Here is a 25,949-nt window from a genome sequence, read left to right as displayed (position 1 = left end):
CGTACAGTTTCAAGTATGCTGTCTCATAACCTGCAAAATCCTAGTTCCTCCCTAAGTGGAGGAAACAGTTCTGTCTTGTCAGTTATTTTGACATGGACACTGGAAGTACCGGTTTCCAGTTCCATTTTATTTTTTTATCTTGTTTCCGTATCAGTCTCCACTGAGCTTGTGGTTACTGCTGTCTTCTGACTAGGTTTACCCCGTGCTGATGGTGCGTACCCTGATGGTGTGAGGTGTTTCCTGCCTTGCTTGTTGCTTGTATCACAACACAGGCTTTCAGTGTGGCTTTTTTTTTTATTTCTGCATATATGCCTAATTTAGAGCCCATTTATTGTAGAGAAAGACTGAGACCCTCTGGACATACCTCAAACAATAAAATTTCTGGGGTTGTTTTTTTCTTCTCCTGAATCACAGTATGCAAATTTGAGTTCTGATGATAGTAAAAGAACCAGGGGGAAAAATTAGCTTGAAGTGAGGTGTTTCCTGAGGCGGCATTCCCATGAGGGCAGTCATATTTTATCCGTTGCTTCCTTTAAAGTTGTACATAATTACTGTGAAAGATTCGTAAACTGCCAGCTCATCCTCTCAGCTGAAGTCTTCTGTTTAGTGCATGCATCTGTGATCTCGTCTTTACCTTGAGGCTTGTCCAATCTTGATCCTTTGTTTCTGTCTTAACAGTATGATTGTGAGGGTAGTCCTGACATTGGAAGGCTGGACGATGACCTGAAGCTTGTACTGCTTTAGTCAATAAACTCATTTCAGTAGTTTTAGTCTCTCCTGACAGGTGTTATGGACTCTCTGAACTTAGTTGACAAATAATGGATTCGAATTATTTTCAGAGAGAGCTATTGATGTTGGTGAGTAGCTCAGAGGTTGAGAGATGCTTTGTTTCATTTATCTTCTCCCCGTTCTCTCCACAGGAAGTCTGTGAAGTCCCGAAGCCGGAGTCCTGGGTATTCAAGACACTCATCATCTCACAGTAAAAAGCAGAGGTCTGGGTCACGCAGTCGCCATTCCAGTATATCACCGACAAGGCTACCGCTGAACTCCAGTCTGGGGGCAGAACTCAGCAGGAAGAAAAAGGAGCGAGCGGCAGCAGCAGCAGCTGCAGCCAAGGTGGATGGGAAGGAAGCAAAGGGCTCACCTGTTTTCCTGTCTAGAAAGGAGAACAGCTTAGCTGAACTTAAGGAATCTGGAACAGAATCAAAAAAGGTCATCAAAACTGTTAAATCTGAAAAATCGTCTTCAGATACAGAATTAGTGAATTTACTGTATACGAATGCAGAGACTAAAGCCCCTGCAGAGACAACAAAAATCAAGGCAGAGGAGAACTCTGAGAGGAAACATCCTGTTCCAGTTAGAGATTCGAAACAGACGGGAACAAAAGACTTGAAGCCTGTAGCAGTAGTAGAGGACCTACTATCTCCAAAAGAGACAGACACATCAGAGAAGGAGATTCCACCCCCACTACCCTCAATAAAATCACCTCCTCCACCTCTGCCGACAACCACACCACCACCTCCAACTCCGCCGTTGCCGCCTTTGCCTCCATCACCTGCTGTTCCACCTTTGCCACCATCCCAACTGACTCCCGTTCAGGTCCCTACTTCAGCCCCAACGTCTTTGCCATCTTCTTCCCACCCAAGGACGTCTACTTTATCCTCTCAGGTGAACTCTCAGTCCTCTGTCCAAGTCGCTACAAAAACACAAGTGTCTGTGACGGCTGCTATCCCACACCTGAAAACTTCAACGTTGCCTCCGCTTCCGCTCCCCCCTATTTTAGTTGGGGAAGATGACTTGGATAGGTAAGGTCACACAAGAGCATCCGGTTTGCATTTAAAAGCAAAACATTGAAATAAACAGATTCTTTTGGTTAGTTTGACAGTTGCTAGTTTATCCTGCAGAGTGCTCTGAGGACTATGCTGCTGGTATAAATGCATTATTGCGCAGCCATTCCTGGTTTTGGCCTTGTCAGGTTTATGTGGAGAGTTTTATGATCCTGTGCAGGTAGTTACATCTTATCTCAGTGAGAAAGAGAGGTTTGGCTGCTGTTTTAATGCTGGTTAGTAAAAGTTTCACATCGCTCTTTGTTCATATTTATTACAGTAATGAAACATGGATCCAGAATTATGCACCCCTTTGTTGCAGCCATTTGCACAGGCTTATTTTGAAATTGCTTTTTTTGTTTAATTCCTCCAGAACCTATACTTAAGTAACAGGAAAGAGCTTAACAATTCCAGTAGAAGAACACAAACCAGATCTATTTCTGTTCTAAACTCAACAAACATGCAGGCCATGCCCGCACGTAAAAAATGGCATTGGTTTAACTTAAGTATTGTCTTAATTGTTGAATAATTAATACAATCCTTATTACTTAAGGAGTAGGTATTGTTTGTTTGAAAAAGAGTTTGAAAGAGTGAAACTACACCTACTTCAAATTTCTGTTTCCTATCATTTCTAATCAAAACATGCAGACTTAATTCTGTCCTGTAATTGTAGCCGTCGCTGCTCTGGGTCTTGGCTGGTGGTGGTCTTGGCTTCTAATATGAACTGGTCTGAAAAACCTTACTGTGGGGGTTTTCCTTTGGTGGGGAAGAGGGGAAGGGAACAGAATATCCAAAATGGAGGTGGAGAGGAAGAAAAACAAACTTTTTTTTTTTCATTTTGTAGCTGTTAGTATGTTGTAGTGCTGTTAATGTCAGGTCATCACTGAAATTTTTTTTTTTTCTCTTGGATCTGCTTAGCCTGTAGTTCCCTAACAACCTCTGTATCTTTCTAACCATTGCTAAAGATGTACTAGGTATCTCATCGGTTAGTAAAGCATGTTTTTTAATGAATAGTGTGTTACATGATAGTTATGACTTAATTACCCTGTGGTTGAAGTGAACACTATGTTACATATTCTGATTCATTTAATTGATTTTCATGGTTTGTCTTGGTATTGATGTAAATTAGGGTAATACTGTCACTGCGATCAACGTAAAAGTTAGGCTTGTGCATGTTTATGTTGCCCTTCCTAAGCTGTGTAATGTTGTTCAGCAAGTGTCTATTTAGTTTAAACGTATCTCTGATGAGCAGTAGCTTTTAACAGATTGCAGATCTTTTCCCAACTCAAATGCCAGTCTAAGCAAGAGTCTGCTGCTCTGTTGCCTTATTCCAAACACAGAAATTGTGCTGCAAATACTGTATTTTATTTTTTTAGCCACCCACACCTAGAGCTCTTTTTTACCACCCAGGTATGGCTTAGTTTTGTAAAAGTGTGTTTTATCTCTGCCATCACTATGAACTTAGGAGTGTGGGCAATAATACTGCTGGTTGCTAAGCTTAGTAAATGGATTTACAGTGACTTTTTCCCAATAAAAGGACGGGAAATCCTGCTTCGTTTTGCTGAGTCTAGTGGCAGTTGCGTATGGCACTGACTGTGTGCGGAAGCTCACTCTTGATCAACTGCCTTCGTATTTATGAACAAAATTGTTCTTGGATAGATTTTTGCTTTCATATGCTGAGACTAGGAAAACACTCCAGCTCTGAGAACCTGGTAAGCACAGGATTTGGAAACGTGCTTTGTGAAGTGTCCAAGTACAAAACATGCCTAATTCAGTTAGAGACTCTTTAACCTTTCTCTATGCTTGCTGAGCTCTCAAGACTTATCTATCTAAAATGCTTTTAGACTTCACAGCAGTCAAGGTGCACTGTGGGTTGCTTCATGTAGCAGGAGGGGAGGAAAAGCTGTTTAGAAGCAAGTGGTACAAACTTTGTACGTGTTTGATGTTGCACTCAGAAGTTGCATAGGTTCCTGACAGCACCTGGTTGACTGTTCACAGCACTAACATAGTTAAAAATGCAGACCTGACTGATCGCATTCCTGCTATTTTAGGGGAGGGGAAGAAGGGAGGTAGCTTCTAGGAGCCTTTGTTAGGCAGTTGGCGTTTGCACTTCGTTATTTTTTCTGCTTGGGCAACTCTGAAGGGTCTGTTTGGCTTTCTCACTTTGAAAGCAATGCCTGGTGAAATGTCCAAATCTTCTGGGGGTAATTAACGTAACCATCTAGGGGCACTAGTGCTGATATGCAGACAGATTAACTAAGCTGTACATAACTAAGTGCAGATAACAGTGTGTCAGCAAGAAAATGATAACTATTTGGTAAGAGAGAGAGAAAGGAACTCCTGGGAGGCTGGGTGCCTGCAGGTTAAACCTACAAACACACCTTGGCCCTTCCCAAGAAGTCTTGCAAAGAAGTTGGCTTTTGATGTGTGTCTGGAAAAAGGCTGAATCTTTTTGACAGGGTCAAAGGGACCAAGCTTAGCATATACTATTAGATATTTAAATACTGTCAGGAACAAATGAATTGCCGATTAGAAGTGATTAAACACAAAGTCAAACAACTGCTTTTTTTGTTATTGTGAATGTTCAATCTGTAAGAACTAGACATTGGATCAGTGCTTCAAGTACACATATGAAAGCAGTAAAGAAAGAAAAACCTAGCTGATCTGCTCTGTCGGAACGAAGTCCCTTGCATCCTACATGCGATTGTAGGCCCCAGCTAGATCTCACTTTGAAGAACTTCTTCTGAGGTTTAACGTGGGTTCTGCCTCGGTGAAGTGACCCGGCTGGCTATTATTCTGCACATTAAGAATTTGCAGTTAATGGGGAGTGAGCTTCAGCCCGTGCAGCTCTCCCACTTCTGGTATTTCTAGGATATGTACCGCTGGTAATAGAGCCCGACAGTGAATACTTTCCTCCAGAGGTCTAGGCTGGCGTGACGTGCGATTAGTTCTGCAGCTGCCTGGTGACTTCTTAGCAGTGGGATAAGATTGCTCCCTCATCTTTTACAGAAGATGTCAGAGCTCAGTGCCAGAATAGTGTCCTTCTTTGTCTTGCTTGTTTCTTAACTATATTTCAGAAGATTGTCATGCAGATTAGGCAGTGTCTAATAAGAAAATTGGGAAAATGACCTACTTCCATCAGTTCATTTATGTGGAGTTCTCTGTGCTGAGGCGTTAGAGCTGGTGATGCTGACAAACAGCAAACCTCCTGCTGGCTGCCCTAAAAACGAACCTTGGAAGGTTGTTCATATCTCTTAATCTTTTTCTTTTCCTGGTGAAGCCAAGATTTGCGTGGAGAAGAATTCCTGACTCTTCAGACCTAGGAATTCTCCCTGCTGCATACATGAGAGAATTAGGTTCTGCTTATGAGACTCTTGCCAGTCTAAACCAAGCTTCTGATGCCATCAGTAATTTGATTCTTTAAAAAAAAAAAAAAAAAAAAAAAAGGAAAGAAAAAAAAGTCAGCTTTTGGTTTCTCAGCAATTTTCACAAGTTGGAGCTACATTTCAGTCCTTGCTAAGAAGTTAAAAGTTACTTATGTAGAGAGACTTAATTCTGGGTTCATATTTATAGTGGTCCATAACAAGTCATGCATTTAATTTCATTATGATAAATAGACTAAATAGAGGAAGTCAGGGTCAGAAAGTGGGTGCTGGCTGATAACCTGAACTGTCTTACAGGAAACTGAGAATAACTATGTATTTGTGCAAATTGACCAAGTTCTAGTGGCAGAGAGCTGTGTGTTTATCTGAAGACAGTGGTTCAAACCTAACACTTTTCTCTCCTGATATATTATCACTGTGAAATTTAAGACTGTTTTGTTTTATACTTGGCTATGCTAATTTTGACACTTAAACTTGGGCTCCTAACTTTATGTTCTCAAATAGAGAGTTGTCCTACAGTAGGCTTTTTTGTTTGTTAATTGGCTGTTAAGTCTGACTTTTTTATTGTATTAACTTTTCGGAGTTTAGTCCAAAAGAGATTCTTCCTCCAAAACCTGTGAAGAAAGATAGAGAGCAGAGACCACGACACTTACTCACGGACCTCCCGCTCCCTCCAGAGCTCCCTGGAGGGGACCCATCTCCTCCTGACTCCCCGGAACCAAAGGCAGCCACACCACCTCAGCAACCGTTCAAAAAGAGACCAAAGTAAGGCTGGCTTTCTTTTTTTTCAGCTTCTTTGAGTTGTTAGGTTTTCTGTTTCTTCACACATATGTCAGTTTAGGTTTCCAAAGCTTTAGGTTTCAGCGTATACTGCAGCACTCCTAGAAGAGCTGACTGCATGCCCTGTGCTCTCTGTGGAGAAGGTGTTGTTGAAAGTGCTGTCATTTTTTAAGTTGAATCTGGCGGCTGCTTTGTCAGCCCTCAGCAGCCTCCCCACCATTTATTGGATGGGGAGAACACTTAACGTGCACTTACTTATAAATCTTTAGCCAGATTTAGTTCAGTTTTATAAGTTCTTTTGTCCTCAGACTTGTTTGCGTGCTGTCTTTATTATTGAGGGAAGTGAAATGTGGAGAAAATGAGTTCATATTTCTGTTTTTTCTTATGGTGTATTAACTGTTTCCTGTGTGTTGTTTCATATTTGGACCACTCAGTTCAAGGCCACTAGCCCCATCAATTTGAGAATTAACAGTACAGCGGTTTGGGAAGAAGAGAAGGATGTGTAAATTGTGCACCAAATGGAGGCTACGGTTCAGGCATTGTATTGAAGCTGTGATGGATTCTGTTGTCTTCCCCTTTGACCCTTTCAATGGTAGAAATTGCTGGAGTTTGCCATAGTTGATCTCCAGCCACATCTACCCTGAAAGCTCTCTTGTCTTTTGATTTAGCCTATAGCTTGTAGGCCAAAACCTCCTGATGAGTATCCCTATATAAAGCTCATGGTGCTTCTAGGAATTGGTTATTCTGAACAGGAGACATACGCTTTTCTTCATGCGCAATCAGAGTATTAGTCGTGTTGCAAGGCATATACAACTTCCCCCGATAACAAAATTTATGCAACTATCAAGAAAGCAAGCTGCCTTGACGTTTTGTACACAGAGCGCTAGCTACACTTTGTTTTAAACAAAAATCAAATGTCCAGCGTTTCTGCAAAAGATTCCAAACACTAATTTTTGTCCCACTGTAGCATAATTCTTTTGTATTTTTTAGATTAAGATACTGCTTTGTTTCTCCTTCAATCTACTCTCAGTTAAAAGTATGTAATGAGATCTTTGTAGAAGTCTGTGTAGCTAACTGCATGCCCCAGGTAGGCTATAGCAAAATGCTTCTGCCACCTCAAAGTCTGTGGAAATGAGGTGGCATAATATCCATTTTGCTTGTCTTACTCTTTGCACTACTTACTTCCCCAGGAGGAGCAATGTATTGCTTGTTAGCTGTATGCAGCTGATAAATGCATAACTGAAGTGAAAAGATCTGATAGTGAGAGTGTTCTGGATGGGGTGTTTTAGTATCTGAATGAAATAGAAGGATAATATTCCTGCATAGCAGTGCCTATATCTGGAGTAGTTGAGATTATATAGCATAATTCATTAAACTCTACTGAACACTCAGTTGCTAGGAGTGTAAAGACAGGGTGCCTGACCTTTGCTTTTTGTTTTTAGGGTACAGCTTAAAACGGTTGAATGGGCATTTGTTTGTGGGATGGCAGGTGAGGTGGAGCACTCGTGTGTCTTAACAGTCTGCTTCCGTCTTTCAGAATCTGTTGTCCTCGGTATGGGGAGAGGAGACAGACGGAAAGCGACTGGGGGAAGCGTTGTGTGGACAAGTTTGATATCATTGGAATTATTGGAGAAGGGACGTATGGGCAGGTGTACAAAGCCAAGGACAAGGATACAGGTAAGGATGCCAAGTGGCTTCAGATTGACTCCACTTCTTTAAGGCATCATTATTGTGGGTGTGCTTAAAACCCATTCCAGCGTTAGTGGCATTGCTGCTTAATGACAAATACCTGTAGAACTAGAAATGGCCCCAGCCCTGGAATAAGCATTTACATCAGGTGTTTTCAAAAGGCGCAAAAGAACAGAAGCTCTGAAATACTAACTGTGAGTTAGTGCCCGGCTGCTCTCTCTGCTTGTGAAATTGTATGCCCTATGTGTACAATTTGACAAGTGGTCAGATGATCGTGGTAGGTATAGCTATGCCAGCCATAGATGCCAACTGAACCCCTGCTTTTTAAAGGAGCCTTTGTCAGACTTTACTGTCGCAGAGCTTGTGAAAGGAACTGGGGTGGTTTCAAGGGTAAATTGATGTTCACCTGTGTGACTTTCTGGTGAAGGAGATGAGGAGGAGCACCGGTGTCATCTGTCTTGAGTTGTTGGTGTGATAACTTCTGACAGAGATTAAATGAAAATTAGTAGGGTGGTAACTAAAGCTGTGTCTGCTGTTTCTTGGTGGATGTTGACTGTGCTCATATCTACTTTCAACTTCCCCCTGGAAGCCCACAGAGCTGTTAGCAGTGATGTGTGCAGAGGCTTTGACACTGGCTCGTTCTGGCAGGTGAATTGGTGGCTCTCAAGAAGGTGCGACTGGACAATGAAAAGGAAGGCTTCCCTATCACAGCCATCCGCGAGATCAAAATCCTTCGGCAGCTGATCCACCGCAGTGTTGTTAACATGAAGGAAATTGTCACGGACAAACAAGATGCACTGGATTTCAAGAAGGACAAAGGTAGTATTTGCTGTGGGGTGTGGTTTTGATTAGCCAAAGAGGTGATGCAACTCCATTTGTTTATTCTTAGTGTAAAACTAAAAATCTAAACTCTGGTGTAGATTTTTTTTCTGCATTCCTCCTTGATACATAGTTCCAGCAAGTTTGGCATCTGGATTTGGCCTTACATCAAAGGATAGATTCTAGTTAAAATGAGTTGTCGTACTGCAGAGCAGAGGTAGATGCGGGCTTAAAAGGATGCATTGCATTCCTGTAGAGTCATAAAAGAGCAGGCTTAAAAAAGCCTTTACAGGGTCACTTTTAACACTGATGAGTGGCACCAAACTTTCTAATAGTGTGAAAAGTTTTCTGTCCTCTGTCACTGTGGAAGAAGGGTGTTCTAGCATCCCACTAGCTTTTGTTTGGGGCCTTCTCTACCATGAGAGAGAAAGGAACAACACAAACATCAGTTCAAGCCATGCATAGCACTAATTTCTTCAACAAACTAGCTTGAAAGAAAAAACAAAACAGGGGGGTAAACATGACCAGGATTTCAAAGGAATTTATTTTGGGTGCATATGTTGGTTTCAGATGTCAGCTTGATCCATTAGAGGGGCTACTTAATTGTTTTGGGGTTGGTTTTTTTTCTTCCCTTGAGGAAAAAAATCTTCTAGGATGCCCAGTAAGCCCTAAATATCACAAGACTGCGTTAAAGAAAATGCCAACAGAACACACTCAACAGTGCACAAAAAAGAATATTTCAACAATTGAGTCTACTTTCATTCCTCCTTTTTCTTTGTGTCTCCTCTCTTGCCTTAAATAATTTCTCACTTTATTATACCAGGTGCCTTTTACCTTGTGTTTGAGTACATGGACCATGACCTAATGGGGCTGCTAGAATCTGGCTTGGTACATTTCTCAGAGGACCATATCAAGTCTTTCATGAAACAGTTAATGGAGGGTCTGGATTATTGTCACAAAAAGAATTTCCTTCATCGAGATATTAAGTGCTCCAACATCTTATTGAACAACAGGTAACCTGGGAGTAGATACACTTCTGTCCAAGCTCTTCCCTGCACTCTCCCTCGGTTCAGCTGAGAGCGCACAGTTGTTGTCTTCACCTTGAGTACGCTTGGGACAGGAGGTGTTGATCCACTGTAGGAATATAACCCTGCATGCTTCCACCAGCGGTGTGACGGATGGTTATAATTAAGCAGTGGCTTTCCTGGGTGCTGCTGCTGGCTGAGAACACATCTCCTGCTGCAAGGGTGAACAACCCTAACAACCTTCTACTTAACTTGCTTTTGGTAGCAATCTCTCCACGTGAGGCCCTCTGCTCACTGTTTTGCAGCTCATTACAGTTAACCTTTTTTCATGCTGACTTGAAGTAAGTGGGTCTCTGCGTACACTTGGTCTCCATGGTATTTTGGCAAAAATACTGTTTATTGGAAGTGCTTGTATGCAGAGAAACCATAGAGGGTTAAGGTAGGAAGTAGCAGTTCTCCATGAATGCTCTCTCTTCTCTAGATAGCAATGTTTGGCAGTAACGTAGTTCATTGCAGAATACAGAACAATTATTCACTTGCTGTTAATTCTCAAGTCTTTATCTGGATACCCATAAGAAAACTTTGAGCTTCTGAGAATAATACTGCACATAATTGTATCCAGATGTCTGGATATCCATCTAGAAAACTTCTCTGGGACATTGGCCTGTTGGGAAGGGTTTGTGATAGAGATGAGACTGAATTATTGGGGTTTTTTTTTTTTATCTTTTTGTTTCTTTGAAGCATTAAATAGGATCTGGAAAATTAAGACTGGCATATCTAAAAGTAACTACTGCAAACATTGCTTTGTTAGGCCTTTCTACTACATGGGGAGATTTCCTTACCTGTTACTGCTTGCAGCGTGTGATCCCACCTGTGATTCAAACCAGTGACTGTTTTTTGTCTTTCAGTGGGCAAATCAAACTTGCAGATTTTGGACTCGCCCGACTCTACAGCTCAGAGGAGAGGTGAGGCATAGCAGGGTGGAGGAAGGGGGAAATGGCTTACATAAATGAGATGATCTCCTTTCTTAATATCCAATAGTCCCTTCACTTGGAAGTCCTGCCATTGCCTGAGAAATTATTTCCAGTGTAAGTGGTACAATGCAGCTCCAGCTATTGGAAATCATATCCTATTATATCCTGGCTGATATTAATAGCTTTTCATTAGACAAACCAGCTGATAAGGAACAAAACATCTTCTCTGATTGCCATGGACCTGCCATGGACCATGTTTTGCTCTGAGATCAGTCACTATTCAATCATGGCAGCCTGCTGCTGCCTCTTGCAGGTCAGGATTTTTCAGTCTTGGGTACCTACAACTTACTGTCTTCACATAGGTAGACTTCTAAAATCTGTGATATCTTATCTGTGATATCAGCTTTATTTAACTCAAGCAGGTGCTATGGAAGCCTAGGCACTTGAAAGCCCACTGCTTCTACTTATATGCATAACTCTGCAGTTGGGAAGTAAAAATTACCGTTTGTAAGGGTTTTGTGGCTCTTGTCATCAGTTTATATTTGTATCTTGCATTCCAGCCGTCCATACACAAATAAAGTCATTACATTATGGTATCGACCTCCAGAATTGCTGCTAGGTGAGGAGCGTTACACACCGGCCATAGATGTGTGGAGCTGTGGGTAAGTGCCTGGTTTGTATCTTTTGTCCTGGTTGGGCTGTGAACATCAGCACATGAATAGAGTAGTTCTAATGGAAGGTGGCCTTCGATTTGTGCTGATTTCTGAAGCTGTATCTGTTCCAGCTAGGCAGAATGTTATGATAGTACAGGAATACTTTCAGAATTCTGTGCTTTGAGGAAATAGGTGTGTGTCACCTAACTAAAACTATACCATTTAGTAAAAACTCCTAGAATGAGACTTTTCTTGGTATTGACACGTGAAAGCATAAAAAGTATCTGTTGTTGCTATTTAAAAACCAAACCAACCAACCAACCTTTGATAACAATGTACCACTAAAATCAGAAGGGTAACAAGCTTACTCTGTGTTGATCATAGCTTCAGTGTATGGTTTTAATGACCTAATAGAGAGTTTTTCTCTAAGCTCTTCAGATTGCTGTGTTTGTCACCTAATTTTTTCAGCTAAATCTAGGAGACATTTTAAAGTAGAGATTTCAGGTTTCTAGTAGTGTAGGGAGCCTTGTGAACAGGAGGAGTCTGGGCAGTTCAGCCACAAAGATGGAACATTTTCTAAGTGATTCAGAACCAGAGTCTCAAGGATTCAGCATTCAGAAGTGGGACTGGATTTCCCAAAATGCGTGCTTCCCATTGTGATATTCACAGGTAAACTTTCAGCAGAGCTTAGTATGCAAACAACAAAGGTTTGTAAAAGTCAGGCCCTGATAATTACTTCTGGAAACTCTGGCTGTGAGGTCCAGTTGCTGTTCAGTGTCCTGTGCCAAATGAGTGGGGTTAGTCCAGTTCCAGCAGACAGGTGCCTGTTATCAGCCCACAGCTATATTTGGCACTGATTGTCATTCCTGTCGAAGGCTTAAGAGTAGGTGTTAAGGACTGAATGAGTCAGAGTTGTCCCCTCCCTCCTTCTCTTCTTTCCCTTCCAGCTGTACAAATGCTGTGTGTGCGTACAAACCTTGTGTGTACAAGGCTATGTCCTGTGCTTGGCAATGACAAACAGTAAGCTACTGGCAGCTGAGGATAATTTGGGCCAGCAGATATCCCCCAGTAAAGCTGAAAAGATAAATGGGCTGAATCTGGAGGAAAATGAGATGCCTGGCTGTTTTTCTTGTCATGCTATTGACACATCCTCATTTCCCCGCAAAGAGTTAAAGTGTGAAGCCTGTGACATGTTAACCAGCCTACTAGTGAATGTTATTTCCCAGCTGCGTAGAATTGGTGACTCTGTACACATAGGTTAGTTTGTCAGTTCTCAACTACAAGCTCTGATGCAAATAACTCTCCTCAGGCAAACCTGCTTCTGAACAGAAATGCTGCAGTGTTCAAACGATCATCCCAAGGGTTTGCTGTCATGACCTCTTGCTTTTCCTCTTTCCAGCTGTATCCTCGGGGAACTGTTTACAAAGAAGCCTATTTTTCAAGCCAATCTGGAACTGGCTCAGCTTGAATTAATCAGGTAAAGGATTGCACATGCATGCCTATGAGAAGAGGTACTGCAGAAACTGCTCATGCACACTGTCTCTGTGTTATAAGAGCCCTCTTTCTCTAACCTGCCTGCAAAATAGGACCAGCAAATGACTGTAACTGCCAATGCGAATAGTTAGGCATTTAGGTGTCCGTGCCTACCATCAAGTGTGTGGCTGCTAATGTATGCAACCTCAGTAACCTTTGCTGCTGTTAGCTGAATGGAAAAATCATGAACCTAAATTGCATCTCACACTGAAAATTCATTGTGTTGGATGGTTTATAAACTCAAGGTAATCATTTTTCCTCTTCCCAATACCCCCTTTTTAACCTGAGGGTTATCTAATCTTCATTGAAGTGTGCCCAGACCTAGGTTACTGGTACAGTAAACTGTTTAGAAAGGAAACATTTTCACTCGGCTTGGTGACTCTTCTCCTCCTAGCTGCGTTCCACCTGCTGATCATACTCTGCTTTTCTGGTTCTCAGCCGGCTCTGTGGGAGCCCCTGTCCAGCAGTGTGGCCAGATGTCATCAAGTTGCCCTACTTCAACACTATGAAACCGAAGAAGCAATACCGAAGGCGCCTGCGTGAGGAGTTCTCCTTGTGAGTTTTGTTAGAAGAGACAATAAGTGGCTGCGTGGGCGTTATGGCTGCCTGTTACGCTGTGTGACTCGTCCGCTATCCTTTGGCTCTAGCCTACCTGGCAGGATAAAGCAGTGCTTCCCCTTCTTGCCTCCTGCCCTCGGGGTCACTGTCCCCTTTCTAAATATCTGATCTGCCACAGGTGCCTTTCAGAGGGATTCCCTGCCTCTGCACACTTGTGACCCTTCTAGCTAGGGTCTGTGCTGGAAAACACACTTGACAGTGTGGCATTCTCACAGTGCTGAGGTCGTCTGACTTCCAAGACATGCTCTCTGGGGGGAGAGTATAATTGTGTGATAATCTTGTGGGATTTGTAGCAGAGTTGCTCTTAATAAATGGCAAAAATTAGACTGAAAATACTGCGTATCTGATGCCTGTTCTGTTGATATCTTTGAGGTGCTGCATCATGTAGTAATAAATTTTGACTGCATGGATTTCTCTTAGGCCTGAGGTGTCTCTCTGAAAGCGGGCTTCTCTCCCTGTTGAGAACAACCCCTTAACTCAGCCATATTTCCAACTCTCTGCGCAGCATTCCTTCGTCTGCTCTTGACCTGCTGGACCACATGCTGACGCTAGACCCTGGCAAGCGCTGCACAGCAGAACAGGCCCTGCAGAGTGACTTCCTTAAGGATGTTGACCTCAGCAAAATGGCACCTCCAGAGTAAGTTCCAGCTGGCATTCTCCACCACAGTGGGCTCTCTGCTAATGAGCTTTGGGAAGAAGCCACTGGCTTGGCCTTGGGGTGGTTTTTTTTTTTCAGTCAGAATTAAGTTATGATTTCTGGGTTCTTGACTCTGCCCTTGCGTTTTGTCATATGGCTGACCAAATAGCTCTTCCTGTGCTGTTGGCTTTCTTCCTGATAACAGGCTGGTTTTATAAAGCTGAGTTTAATGCTTGTAAGGTGCTCTAAAACTCTGTTGGAAGATATGCAAGAGTAGCATGTAGCATATCCCTGTCCTCTGTGCCATGGGGGGCTGGCCAGGCTTCGTTTATGCTGCTTGTTAATTGACTAGAAGAGTGGCTGTTGAGCAGTGTCACACTGCAGCTCTTTTCTCCCACTCCAGTCAAGCAGATTATAAAACTGCTCTAGCTGCTTTGTGTGCAAGTATGGCAGTAGCTTTTGAGATTCCTGTTTCCTTCAGAGTGACTAAAGGCAGCTGCTTTCTTAAAGCCGCCAGACTCTCAAAGCTTGGTGGACTTGCACTCATTGGGGCTTGTGTGCATTGTAGCTAACCCAGTCTGTTCAGGGGTGAGATCCCAGTGCAAATTAAATGATTCACATGCAAATTATGCTGCCTTTCCTGGTTCTAGGAGTTGCCCCTTCTTGGTTTAATAGTATGGTTGCAGTCAGGGGAACATCTGTGCTTCTCTTACAGCGCTAATAACTTTCTGTGGTCTTTGAGGTTTAAATCGGTTTTCTTGCTATGTTTCTTAACTGCTAAGTGTTGTTCTCTTCCAGCCTTCCCCACTGGCAGGATTGCCATGAGCTGTGGAGCAAGAAACGCCGACGGCAGCGGCAAAGCGGGATTGCAGTGGAGGAGCCGCCATTATCAAAAGTTTCTCGGAAAGAAACTACCTCTGTTACAAGCACAGACACTGTCAAAAACAACAGCAGTCCTGTGCACCCACAGCCTGCCCAGCTCAAAACAGAGTCTGGTGCTGGAGATGCAGTAGGTCAGTGCCTGCTCTGCTCTGTAAAAGGCTTGTCCTGATATGCTACCTCCCTGCTCTCTCTGGTCTGGGTGTGGGAGGCTTATGTCTATTTTCAAGACAGTCTGGTTCTTTCCCCTCTTATTTCTACAGAAAGGGCATTCCAGAATCTTCCTATCCTGACTTCCCTCCCCTGTTTCCCCCCTGCCCCACATCGGTTTTTTTCCCTCTGCCGGGAAAACTATTGGCCGCAGAGCATTCTGGCTAGTCTTCAGAATTCACTCACTGATGACCTGACTATGAATTTGTTCTATGAGTTATATTATTGGTTCCAAAGCATGCTTTCACAGAGGGTAATAGAAGGAGTCCTTGAGTCACTTAGGCCAGATAAGAGACTGGAAGGTACAGCTGCGTGAAGGGTGTGCAGATGAGCTGAAGTTTGATCTTGTTGATCAAATTATGTAAAGATTAGGCATGGGATGTAACAGGCTAGTGGCTGGTGGACAAAAGTGTACATTGTTGCACTTTGCTTGTTGCAGGAAAGATCATTTGGTCATAAAGACTTGCAGGACCAGGACTTGTACACTGTTTCCAAAACTGTGTTCAACCTTCCTGTGTCTACAAAATAGTTGGAGGGGAGGTATTTTGATTCCTGGCAATGTAGAAATAGACAAAGCTGCCCAAACCATGCTGATTGTTCTGTAGAAGCCTTATCAAAACCCAGATATGGGCTAAAGCTTCCTTCACATCAAATGTTGTACTGACAAGTAACAAGGAAGACAGTTCTTGCTCCAGGGAATGTGCAATCCATGTGTTCAATGAAACATGGCAGATGGACAAAAGGTGGTGGTTGGATTAACAAACAGCTGAGAAAAGTGAGTGTCACATTCTTAGTTGCCTACCAGCAAGGGGAGCTTAAAACTAAGCTGCTAAAACCAAACCTTTGCACCCTTCTTCCCAAAAAGTTAGACTTACAAACTCAACGTCAGTGTGAAGGGACACCCTTGTCACTTGTCACTCAGGAGGCTCTGTTCCAGCATTGTGCAAAGGGAGGTGATGCCACTCAAGGGTTGTATTTTAGACTAACCTGGATACTTGCAGGTCAGGACAGAGTTCTCTCTGATACCAGGCCAGCTTTCAGCAAGGAATTGCCTTCTGCTTGACCTAATTTCTTTTGCTGCATCAGTGGAACACACCCTTCCTCCATCCCAAACAGCAGCTCAGCTCTATCCTGGGAAACCTGCTTTCCAGTGCAGGAGGGAGTGCTTTTGATCCACAGAGTGCTGCAGAGACCTTGGGAGGGGCTGAGCTGCTATCAGACTTGCTGCTCTGATTGCCACTGAAGTGGGCTAAGGGTTTCCAGTCTTCATCCTGCATCCTCAGACTTGCTGCCATAACTGGTATGGTGTCCTTCGTCACCACTCTGATTCCTGGGATGCCCTCAGCTAGCCAAGGAACAGGGAGGTTTGACTCAACTGAGCTGATTTTTAAGAAGCAGCCACATACACAGTCATGTTGGTAGATTTGAGGGGGCACTGAAGAAGCTTCCCTCTGTGGCTAACAGAGCAGTACCCAGCTGTAGCCTTGGGTGAGTGCAGTGTGTGTGCAGTACCACGGGGTGCTGCTGCAGTGCTGTTCAGAGCTGACTGTAGTCTGGAGGGGGCAAGCTGATGACAGAAATCTGAGCAAACTATCCTGGAATGCTCCTTCTGGAGCCTCTGTGCCTTCCCCCAGCCTGGGGACATGGAGAAGAGGCGTTTATTGTTATGTGCAGCGTCACGATTGCAAACCGATGTGATGCAGTTTTGCCTAACTTTCCTGTGATGCTTCTTGTGTTTCCTGCAGGCCTTGGAGAAATCACCCAGCAGCTGAATCAGAGCGAACTAGCTGTTTTACTGAACTTGCTGCAGAGCCAGACTGATCTGAGTGTCCCACAGATGGCCCAGCTGTTGAATGTACACTCTAACCCAGAGATGCAGCAGCAGCTGGAGGCTCTCAACCAGTCCATCAATGCTCTGACAGAAGCTACAACTCAGCAGCATGAGTCTCAGGCAGCAGCAGCAGCAGCAGAGGAAGCCATAGAAGAGCCACCCACAGAGGCCCAGCTACCGGAGGAGCAGGCGACTCCAGAAACAGCCAGCGCTCAGGGAGATATGCAGAATGTGCTGGCTGTTCTGCTGAGTCAGCTAATGAAGAGCCAGGAGCCTGTTATAACCCTGGAGGAGAGCAATGGGGAGAAGAGCAGTGAGCAACGGGGGCCAAGGAAAACCCCTACAATGCATCCAGAGGAAAGTACAGGTAAATAATCATGACCGTTGCTTGTGCATCTTGGATGCCATGCACTTGTTTGAACAATTAAAGTATTCCATATGAGTGCCTGTAGTTTAACTGCAGCCAGGAGGAACCGAGACCTTTGAGTGTTGTGACAGAGGGAGGCAGGGGGTGTGGATGGGAGGAGGAAGGGTGCTGGGTGCTAGAATGTGGTTAAGCCTCAGATTTCAAGACTGAGAAAGACACTGACCCACTCCCTGCGGTAAGTGCTGGACTGCTCAGGAGGTTTTAACAACTGCAAAAAGCCAAAACGCAAAAATACTACTCTGCTTCACATCTCCAAAGCATATAAAATCCATTAGTGCTCCACTGTGAATGGGTCAGTGAAGATTTTTAAGGTGAAGTGAAGGTTTTTGTTTTTGCCCAAAAGTGGAAGGGAAACTTGGAGGGTCAGTTCTTCCTCTAATACCCCTAGTAGTCAGTTTACACATTCAGGTAGTTTTTTTGCACAGGATGTTGAATCTCTGTGGATTTTCCCATCTTATTGTTTGTCCCAATTCTCTTTTTCACCATTCCCTTCCTGCCCTCTCAAAAAAAAAAAAAAAAAAAAAAAAAAGGTTTGCAGAGATGATTTTGAAGAACATGAGAACTGAAATACTGGAGAGTGCTGGAAGGGAGGGATAGTGGCAGTTGTGTATATAAGAAACTTGCGCATCCAGCTTCGGTGTGCCTGGTTGTACATAGAGTTGACTTTTATGAGTCCTAAAATTCAGCGAGATCTGAAGTTGAGCCAAACGGCTGGTTCTTGTAGAGCAAGTAAGAGGCATGTGTAAAAGACCTGATTGTATCAGTGAACTCGTGGATTTCCTTTTCAAAGGTGAGTGTAAATGTATCCATGTCTTTTGTTTCTGTTGATTTTTTGAATTATTAGCAACATCCTGTGACGACCTCACCAAATTCTAGAAGCACCTCCTGAGTATGTCTCAGACTCTCCGGGGAGCCTCTTTTGGCCCGATACACAACTCCTCTGCAATGTAGCTGAACGTGCTGTGTTCTCGTGCCTTCAACACACCCGCCCACCACAAGCCAGTTGTGATCGTGCTTTTTTTTTTTTTTTTTGCCCTAGTACTGGAAGATAACTAGGTTATTGTAGAGCAGATTCAATTAAATAACATTGTTCTCTGTTTATAATTATTTTAAATGATATGCTGTCCCCAAATCAGCTTGGCTTTAAAATTACCTGAAGATTGTTTTCTGGGTTTAAATACAATCTAGTTTTAAAGTGGACTGACTGATATGGGTGGAGGGGTGGTCCTGGAAGACTACTGGTTTTCACAATAAAGTTTGACCTTTTTAATAACCAGTTTTGCAAATGATTTGAGGATCTGATTCAAACAAGGTGTTCGTGGCCTCTTACGTCATCGCCAGTAATAACTTTAATCACCGTGTAGCCCATCCTTTTGTCGATGAATGAGATCGAGTCAGTTCAGTTGTGTTGCTCTGCAGGAGTCAGGACTGGTTTTGTGAGCGAAGCCGGCACGCAAGGCACCGGGAGCAGATCGTGTCCTGCGGGAACCTGCGTCCTCCCCTCTGCAGTGTCACTTCTAGTCGTGGCACTGCCTTAGCAGGGGGAGGGCCAGAGCTCTGCTCTCGCCTTTCCCACCGCCTAACCGGGCTGCTTTGTTCTTCCTGCTGGCTCAAAAGCAGTAATACAAAGTAGTAAGAGCGTGGTGATGGTGGGGGTGTGTGAAGGGTGCTTTTGTTCTTGCTAGGAGGGGTCCTTTTTGAAACAGAAATCCTTGTGACTTCAGATCTGATTTGGTGGGGGGGGACTGGGGGAGAAGGGGGCAGGGGGGCGGGGGTTAAAAAGATTTTCTCATGCTCCAGAGCAGTCTGTACGTTGCATGCAAATATTTGTGGGTTGAGATTGTTTTGGACTGTATGCTGGAAATGTACTTCGCAAAAAGGTCATAAACCAGGTGAAGCAGGGCCGGCTTTGGTAAGAAGCAAAGAGGGGACATGAGAAGGGGTAACCCGCTCCCTTCAGTCTGTCATGGGTGCAGTGGGGAACTGGTACATGTGGGTTTGGGGTTGGGTTTTGGTTTTGTGTTTTTCTAAACCAATACATCAGGGCCATGCTCTATCAGTACGCAGCTGCCTGGCTGCTGGCGAGCCTGGTACCGGAGCAGTAAGGCACAGCATCCCTGTGCAGCGGGAGACCCTGCGTTCGGAGAACACGTGCTGTCATGTGGCTCCACATCTGTCTCCTGCTTGGCGTTAGCCTTTGATCCGAGAGCAGGAATTCCCTCCACGGGTGCCCATGTGTTAGGACAGCTGTTGCCGCCTAGTTGGGAGCGTGGGGGACGGGGCGAGTACGGGAAAAACGTTAATGAACATGTGCATTGATCTTGCAACGAATGCCAGCTTTTAAAACTCTCCGCCTCTTTTCCAGTGCATCCTAGAGAGCGGACTGTCTCGGTAGGCTGTTTGGTTTTTTTTTCGTATAAATGTATTTATATCTGTTCGCGTGATGTTTTAAGATGGTGTTTAAAAGAAGTAACCCTTCCACAGCATGTCCTCCTCGCATTCTCCCACCAGAGAAGAGACCCCCTGAGCCCCCTGGACCGCCTCCACCGCCGCCTCTGTCCGAAGGCGATCTCTCCAGCGCAGCCCAAGAGTTGAACCCGGCCGTGACGGCTGCGCTGCTGCAGCTCTTTTCCCAGCAAGAGTCGGAGTCGCTCAGCCACGCGACACATGAACACCAAGCCTCGAGAGCCGCGGACTACGGCAGGTCCCACTCCTCCAGGACTTACAGCACCGAGGGCTCAGAGGGGGGATTTGGTGCCGAGGAGCTGAATTCAGGCCAGACGCTACTAGAACCCTCTGCCCAGCCTCTGGGGAAAAGCAGGACCTTCTTGGGCTCCGTGAGCCACCTTGGGGAGACGAGCAATTACCAGGGCACAGGATCTGTCCAGTTTCCAGGGGACCAGGACCTCCGCTTTGCCAGAGTCCCCGTCGCCATACACTCGGTTGGGCAATCTTTTACAAAACCCGAGGGGAGCAACAACACGCTGGTACATCCAGAGGCCAAAATTCAGAATTACGGCGAGCTGGGACCGGGGACGGCCGGTTCCAGTGGGGCAGGAACAGGTCACAGCTGGGGTGCCCCAACCCAGGCGACTTCTTCTTATGGGAAGGCGTACCGTGGGCCTGGCAGAGTGCCTCCACGGGGGGGACGGGGGAGAGGGGTTCCTTACTGAGAGATGCGCCTTTCGCACCGGTCCTCCCCTCCCTCGCCTCTCCACCTTTAGCAACATGACTTTTTTTTTTTTTTTTTTTTTTTTTTCCCAGAGCAAGGTCTCGTCTGCATTTCAGCTGCTGCAAAGCTCCCTGTTGTATTCCTTGCTAGGCTGCCGGTGGGCGCCCTGTGACTTACTGTAGGGTCCCCAGTTGGGTGTCTCGCTGGCCAAAACCTCTCGCGCTTGGTTAGTGACAAAAAAACAAAAACAAAACAAAACAACCACCCCACCGCAAACGACGGTGAGCTTTCTGCCCTGAGCCAGCAGAGGGGGGGGAATTCTTTAAAAATAGGAATGAAAGAAACCCAACCACGTGGGAAGAAGGAAATTTAAAAAATGTTTCACAAGCTGTGTGCCAGTGCTTCTCGGTGGGGGAAGCGTGGGGCAGTGTTCAGGTAGGGCTGGGGGAGAGTCTGGTTCCCAAAGCAAATTTGGGGGCGGTTGTTTTTTTTTTTTTTCCCCCCCAATTCCCTGAAAAGAGAGAAAGAAAAAAAAAAAAAGGAGGAAAAAAAAAAGAAAGAAAGAAATGGGAATATATTGGTGGAGGGGCACCTGGATCAGCTGTCCTGGCTGTGGAGACCCAGGATGTGGCACTGGCTTGTACTCAATTTATCTGACATTGCTTTCTTTCAGTAAAGTGTCCAGCTGACCCTCTCCTCCGGCTCTGCTCTGTGCTGAGGCTGCGAGCCCTGCCTGGGCAGCTCCGGGTCCAGGTCCTGTCTCTTTTGACGGTAGCCTTAGTAAATTGGCTTTTGTGAAGGGTCTCTTTGGATTTTGTATCTCTCCTGCCATAACTTTGCAGTGGGAATTGTCTTTTTTTTTCTTTTTTTTCTTTTTTTTTTTTTTTTAAGAGCTGAAGAGAACACCTCACTTAAAAAAAAATATGTATTTCTTTGTAATTCTTATCTTCCAAAACACTTTAAGAATTAAAGAAAAAAGGAAAAAAAACAACTTCTGGTGGGGAATTGCCACCAGGTAGGAGTGTCTTTTGTACCCGGCATCCTTCTGGGCTGGTGTTGCGTGTCCTGATGGGGCTCAGTTGGGCTCTCCAAGCAGCATCTCAGTACTTTGAGGCTTACCAGGTGTTAATGTATCATTTCTATAAGCATATATATTTTTGTTGTTGTCAAGGAAGTATTTACAATGAATTTTCTCCTCCCGCAGAACGTTGCGATGTTGTCCATTTCAATGAGACTTAAACAAAAGAGATGAATAAAACAAAGGTACATATTTATGAGCTTTTTTTTTCTGAGTAGGCCTTTCCTATGGAAAACATATGGTGGTTCTTTTAATTTTAGGGACGACAGTGTTCTGAAGTGTTGAATGGGTGGGAGTCTGGGGGGCCGAGAGACCTTCTTCCTTCTAACAGGCTTTGATTTAATTTCTTTTTATACAGAGAGATAAATTTAAAATAAAAATAAAAATGCACCTGAATAGGTGGTGCTTCTCGAACTGGGGAAAACCTGCCTTACACAGCCAGACCTACGGCTGCACCCACTGGCTTTGCTGTGGGAGGAAGCAGGGGAGAGAAAATAAAAAAAACTAAAAAAAAATATATATATATATATACACACTGCTGGTAATGTACAAGGCCTCTGCGTGAGCAGGGACCAGGGACTCTCGTAGTGTTGAGTCAGCACTGAGGAGCAACACCGTTTGCAAAATTCCAAGTGTAATTTTGTTGGGTTTGGGGGTTTTTTTGGGGGTTTTTGTTTTTTTGGGTTTTTTTTTTTACTTGCCAGTTCATGCCTGATGTGCAGGAAAAAAAAAGTTCTGTAAGATGCAGAGTGCACTAAATAAACCAGTCACCTCTTGAGGGGTTTTTTAATTTCTATATTTTTTTCCTTTCCACCGTGCAGCTGCCAGCTCTGGTCTGTGGTGGAGCTTTTGTTGTTGTTGTTGTTCTGGCTTTTCTTCCTGAGCCCATCCAATTTGGAAGGAAAAGTCGTGTTCCAGTGCTGAATCCTCTTAGGAAGCCGATGCCTATTTATTGTCTTTCCAAATTGGCAAATGCCCAGAAAAGCCTGCCGAGGAGCGAGCGGTCCTTAAACCGGCAACACAAACCTGACCTCCTCGCAGGCTCTGCCCGCTCCTCCGTGCCGATGCCCCCCCAGCACTGGGGGTCCCAGCCGTAGGCGCAGTTTAGGGTGGCCTGTCCCAGCTTTTGCAAAAGCAAATCCGGCGCCTGTCGGTGCTGTGCCGGCGCGGCCGGGTCCCCGCCAGCCCCGTGGCTCTCTCCGGAGTCAGCCAGCCCCACGAGGATGCTTCTCCGGCACCGGTTCATTTTGCAGCAGGGACTGAAAAGGTGCCGAGGACCTGGGAGGTAACGGTGACTGCGAGGGTGGGCTCCTGTCCCTCTGTCCCACCTCGAGCAAAGGACAGACAGCCCAGACTTCTGTCCCTTGCTCTGGGGTGGCCGATGGCATCTGCCGTCTGTCCCCGTGGCATCAGGCCGTGCCGGGAGGTCCCTCTGGGCTCCTGCAGAAGGTGGTTTTCACCGTTCCCTCATCTGAGCCCACTGACCACCCCGGGGAGGTTTGGGCAGAGCTGCGGTGCTGGCAGGGATCCCTTGTTCCACATCCAGTGGCTTTTCTTAACTGGTCCCAGCAAAAGGCTTTCAATCCCTGCAAGGGTGAAGGGAGCATGTGGGGGCCAGGGGGGACCAGTCTGGCCAGGGGACAGCCCCCAGTCTGGGGGCTGGGGGGTTGCTTGCATCCTCCCAGCAGCTCTGCTTTTTTTTTTTTTTTTTCCCCCCCCCCCCCCCCTTTTTTTTTTTTTAAAGGGTCTCTGTACAAAGAAGACAAAAGGATTTACTGGGGGGGAAAACGTATGCATTTAAAAAGATTTAAAATGTGGTGCAGGTTACAGACAAGTCATTAGATGGCAATTCGCCCCTCCTTTCTTCCTCCACATGGATCGTTTTTGGGTTTAATGCCAATGTCTAACACGCTGTAGCCAGTTACCCAGCAGAGAAGCGTCTGGTAAGACTCTTACTGTACCTCTCCTGAGTTTCGTTTTGAGACTGAGCGCGCCTTTTTTTGGTTGTACCTTTGTCTCTGTACAGATATTTTGTAATATATTAAATTTTTTCTTTTCAGTTTATAAAAATGGAAAGTGGAGATTGGAAAATTAAATATTTCCTGTTACTGTATTGCCTTTTGCTCCATTGCACTGAATTACTGCGCTGCTTGCTGTAACCTTTGCAAATTACACAGTAACTGTGGTTTTCCTTTTAAAAGCCTTTTTCCCCCCTCCTCCTGCCCTCCCTGGTGCCGTAGCTTGGTGCCCGGTAGTGCCAGTAAGTGAGCTTGGCCCCGGTGCCGGACCGGCGAGGATGGCTGGGACTTGGCATCGCCAGCCCTCAGCCCCGCAAGGCTGCAACCTCTGTGAGCCCCCAAATTCACCTGCTAATTGGGAGCGGGGCCGAGCCCTCGTTAGCCCCTCGGGTATCACCCAGCTCGCTGGTGCCGCAGCTCTGATGGGTGTTGGTGTCTGGCTGGGTGGGTGATGCCCGAGCTGGAGCACAGGGGGCTGCTTTGGTTATGGTGGGAGTATGAAGGAGGAAACCTGGAGCTGACCGAAGCCGGGAGAGGAGACGGTGCCGTGGGGGTCAGACAGGGAAGCAGCGTGGTTGAGGTTTGTCTCCAAACCTTCCCCTGGCTCCTGGCAGCCCCTCGGGCTCTGGGGAGGACCCCAGGGTGCCTTGGGGGACGGATTCTGCTGTAGCCCTGAGCTGTGAGAGCACGGGGAGGGAGCTGTGGCAGAGGATCTGTGTGCTCTGTCCGTCCATCCGTCCCTCCGTCTCCCTTCCTCGGGTGTTCTCCATGCCGGTCCCAGCTCCAACCTGGCTCCCAGGAGGGCTGGAAGAGGGTTTGCCCCAACCCTCGTCCACGGGAAGGAGAAGGGGCAGGATCCAGGATGGCAGGAGACGTGGAGGGTGCAGGCGGTGGCCGGTCCTGCTCCAGGGGCTCCGTTTGCTCCCCAGCATCAGCTTCTTTCTGCTCGGTCGAGGCTCGGCCAGACCCTCGCTCGCTGCTTTTAGTGACCCTGCCGAGGTGGTCGGGCAGGGCCGGGGGTGGGAGGGCAGCGCCAGCTGCCCCCAGTGCCGGTGATGGGAGAGCAGAGAGCGCACCGGGCGAGGGATGATGAGGGGGTGCTGGTGGGGGACTGCGGGTCTCGGTCCAGGGCTCCCCGCACGACGGGGCTCCCCACGCCGCGGCCGTGCATCCCTCTCGGCAGAGCCCGGCCGTCATCTCCGGTTCCAGCCCCTGCTTTCTTGCTCTCCTTTCGCCTGGTTTAGCATCCCTGCCGCTGACACGTCTTAAAATATATCCTTGTGCAGATGGTGGGGGGGGCGGAGGCGGCCTCGGCGCCGGGTGCTTTACTCTGCCTTTGAAAGCGGGAGCGAGCCTGCGAGCAGCCCAACCTGGCCGCCCGGCCACCCTCCTCCTGATTTATTAGCGGGGCAGCTGGGAGCCGTGCAGGCGGCTGGGTAGCTAATCCATCCTCCTGGTCCCTTCCCCGGGGCGGAAAGCGACCGGGCTGCTCCCCTCGGCTCCGGGGCATCGCCCCGGCGTGGCAGAAGGGACCCAGCCCACGCACGACGCCGGCTCGGGCATCGCCACGTCCCACCTTCCCGCCAGCGGTAGACAAAGCCCCTCGGTCGCCGCGGCCTTCCCCGTGCGGCCCCCCGCTCCGGCGGCATCCCGCTCGCCGCCTCCACCCCATCCAAAGGTGACCAGGACGTTTTATTCTATTTAATTTATTTTTGCATTCAACTTCCCCGGCAGCAGCTGCCGTGCCAAATGGCCGGGGGCTGCGTGGCGCTCGCGGAGCCGGCGCTGTAAATCTCCGGTGCTCCCCTCTTCCCCGTTGGGTTACGCTCGGCAGAGCCGCAGCTCTCCCGGCTGCTCGGTCCCACCGTTCCTGGCTCCTCGCTGCGCCGTCGCTTGGCCCGAGCCGTGGGATCCGGCACAGCTCTCCTTGCTCCCGCATCCTCGTAGTCCTCGTGCGGGCAGCTCTCCCGCTCATCCCGGCGCAGGCGGCGTGGTGGTGGCGTGGTCGGGCTCCACGTGTGCCCGTGGGAAGCGGCTGCCGGCGCATCCCGGCACCCTGGATGTCAACCTCGGTGGCACGGTGAGCCTGGCACATGCTCGGTGCTTCTCCAGGCATGGTGGTGGTGATGGACAGGCAAGGACTCACAGAGGAGGAGGAGGAGGAGCAGGGGCCTTCCGACGAAGGCTGCAGGAGCTCGGCGCTGCCGATCGCCGTCAGGCAGCCGGATCCCACCACGGTGCTGCCCACATGGGCATCCACGCTTTCCCACTGAACTCTCCACTCGGAGCAGGCGCAACCCGGTGCTCCACGGATCCGGGCGGTGGGATGAGCTGCATCCGAGCACGGTGAAACCCACGGAGCGGCTCCACGTCGCCATTCGGTGATCCGAGGCATCG

At 46.7% G+C, this 25,949-nt stretch overlaps 1 protein-coding gene across 5 annotated transcripts in view; it reads left to right on the top strand.

Annotated features, from left to right (window-relative positions):
- The window catches only part of CDK12 (cyclin dependent kinase 12), a 29,762-nt gene extending 7,452 nt beyond the window's left edge, over positions 1-22,310 (top strand). The window contains exons 2-15 of one of the 5 annotated variants that reach the window (XM_030021984.2): positions 921-1,805; positions 5,798-5,974; positions 7,527-7,666; positions 8,327-8,497; positions 9,321-9,510; positions 10,431-10,487; positions 11,057-11,158; positions 12,549-12,626; positions 13,121-13,237; positions 13,806-13,937; positions 14,736-14,950; positions 16,772-17,224; positions 19,650-19,675; positions 19,796-20,092. In XM_030021984.2, coding sequence (XP_029877844.1) covers positions 921-1,805; positions 5,798-5,974; positions 7,527-7,666; positions 8,327-8,497; positions 9,321-9,510; positions 10,431-10,487; positions 11,057-11,158; positions 12,549-12,626; positions 13,121-13,237; positions 13,806-13,937; positions 14,736-14,950; positions 16,772-17,224; positions 19,650-19,675; positions 19,796-19,879 — 2,827 coding nt within the window. In that variant the 3' untranslated portion in view covers positions 19,880-20,092. Of the gene's footprint in view, positions 1-920; positions 1,806-5,797; positions 5,975-7,526; positions 7,667-8,326; positions 8,498-9,320; positions 9,511-10,430; positions 10,488-11,056; positions 11,159-12,548; positions 12,627-13,120; positions 13,238-13,805; positions 13,938-14,735; positions 14,951-16,771; positions 17,225-18,128; positions 18,558-19,649; positions 19,676-19,768 lie in introns of those variants that run through there. The other 4 variants (XM_030021983.2, XM_030021982.2, XM_030021981.2 and 1 more) reach the window with 4 other exon arrangements.
- The last annotated feature ends 3,639 nt before the right edge of the window (positions 22,311-25,949 follow it).

This window comes from Aquila chrysaetos, chromosome 8 (assembly GCF_900496995.4).
Source record: "Aquila chrysaetos chrysaetos chromosome 8, bAquChr1.4, whole genome shotgun sequence".
Taxonomy (NCBI): domain Eukaryota; kingdom Metazoa; phylum Chordata; class Aves; order Accipitriformes; family Accipitridae; genus Aquila; species Aquila chrysaetos.
Note: the sequence above shows the minus strand (reverse complement) of the source record. Positions and strands in the feature narration are given on the sequence as shown.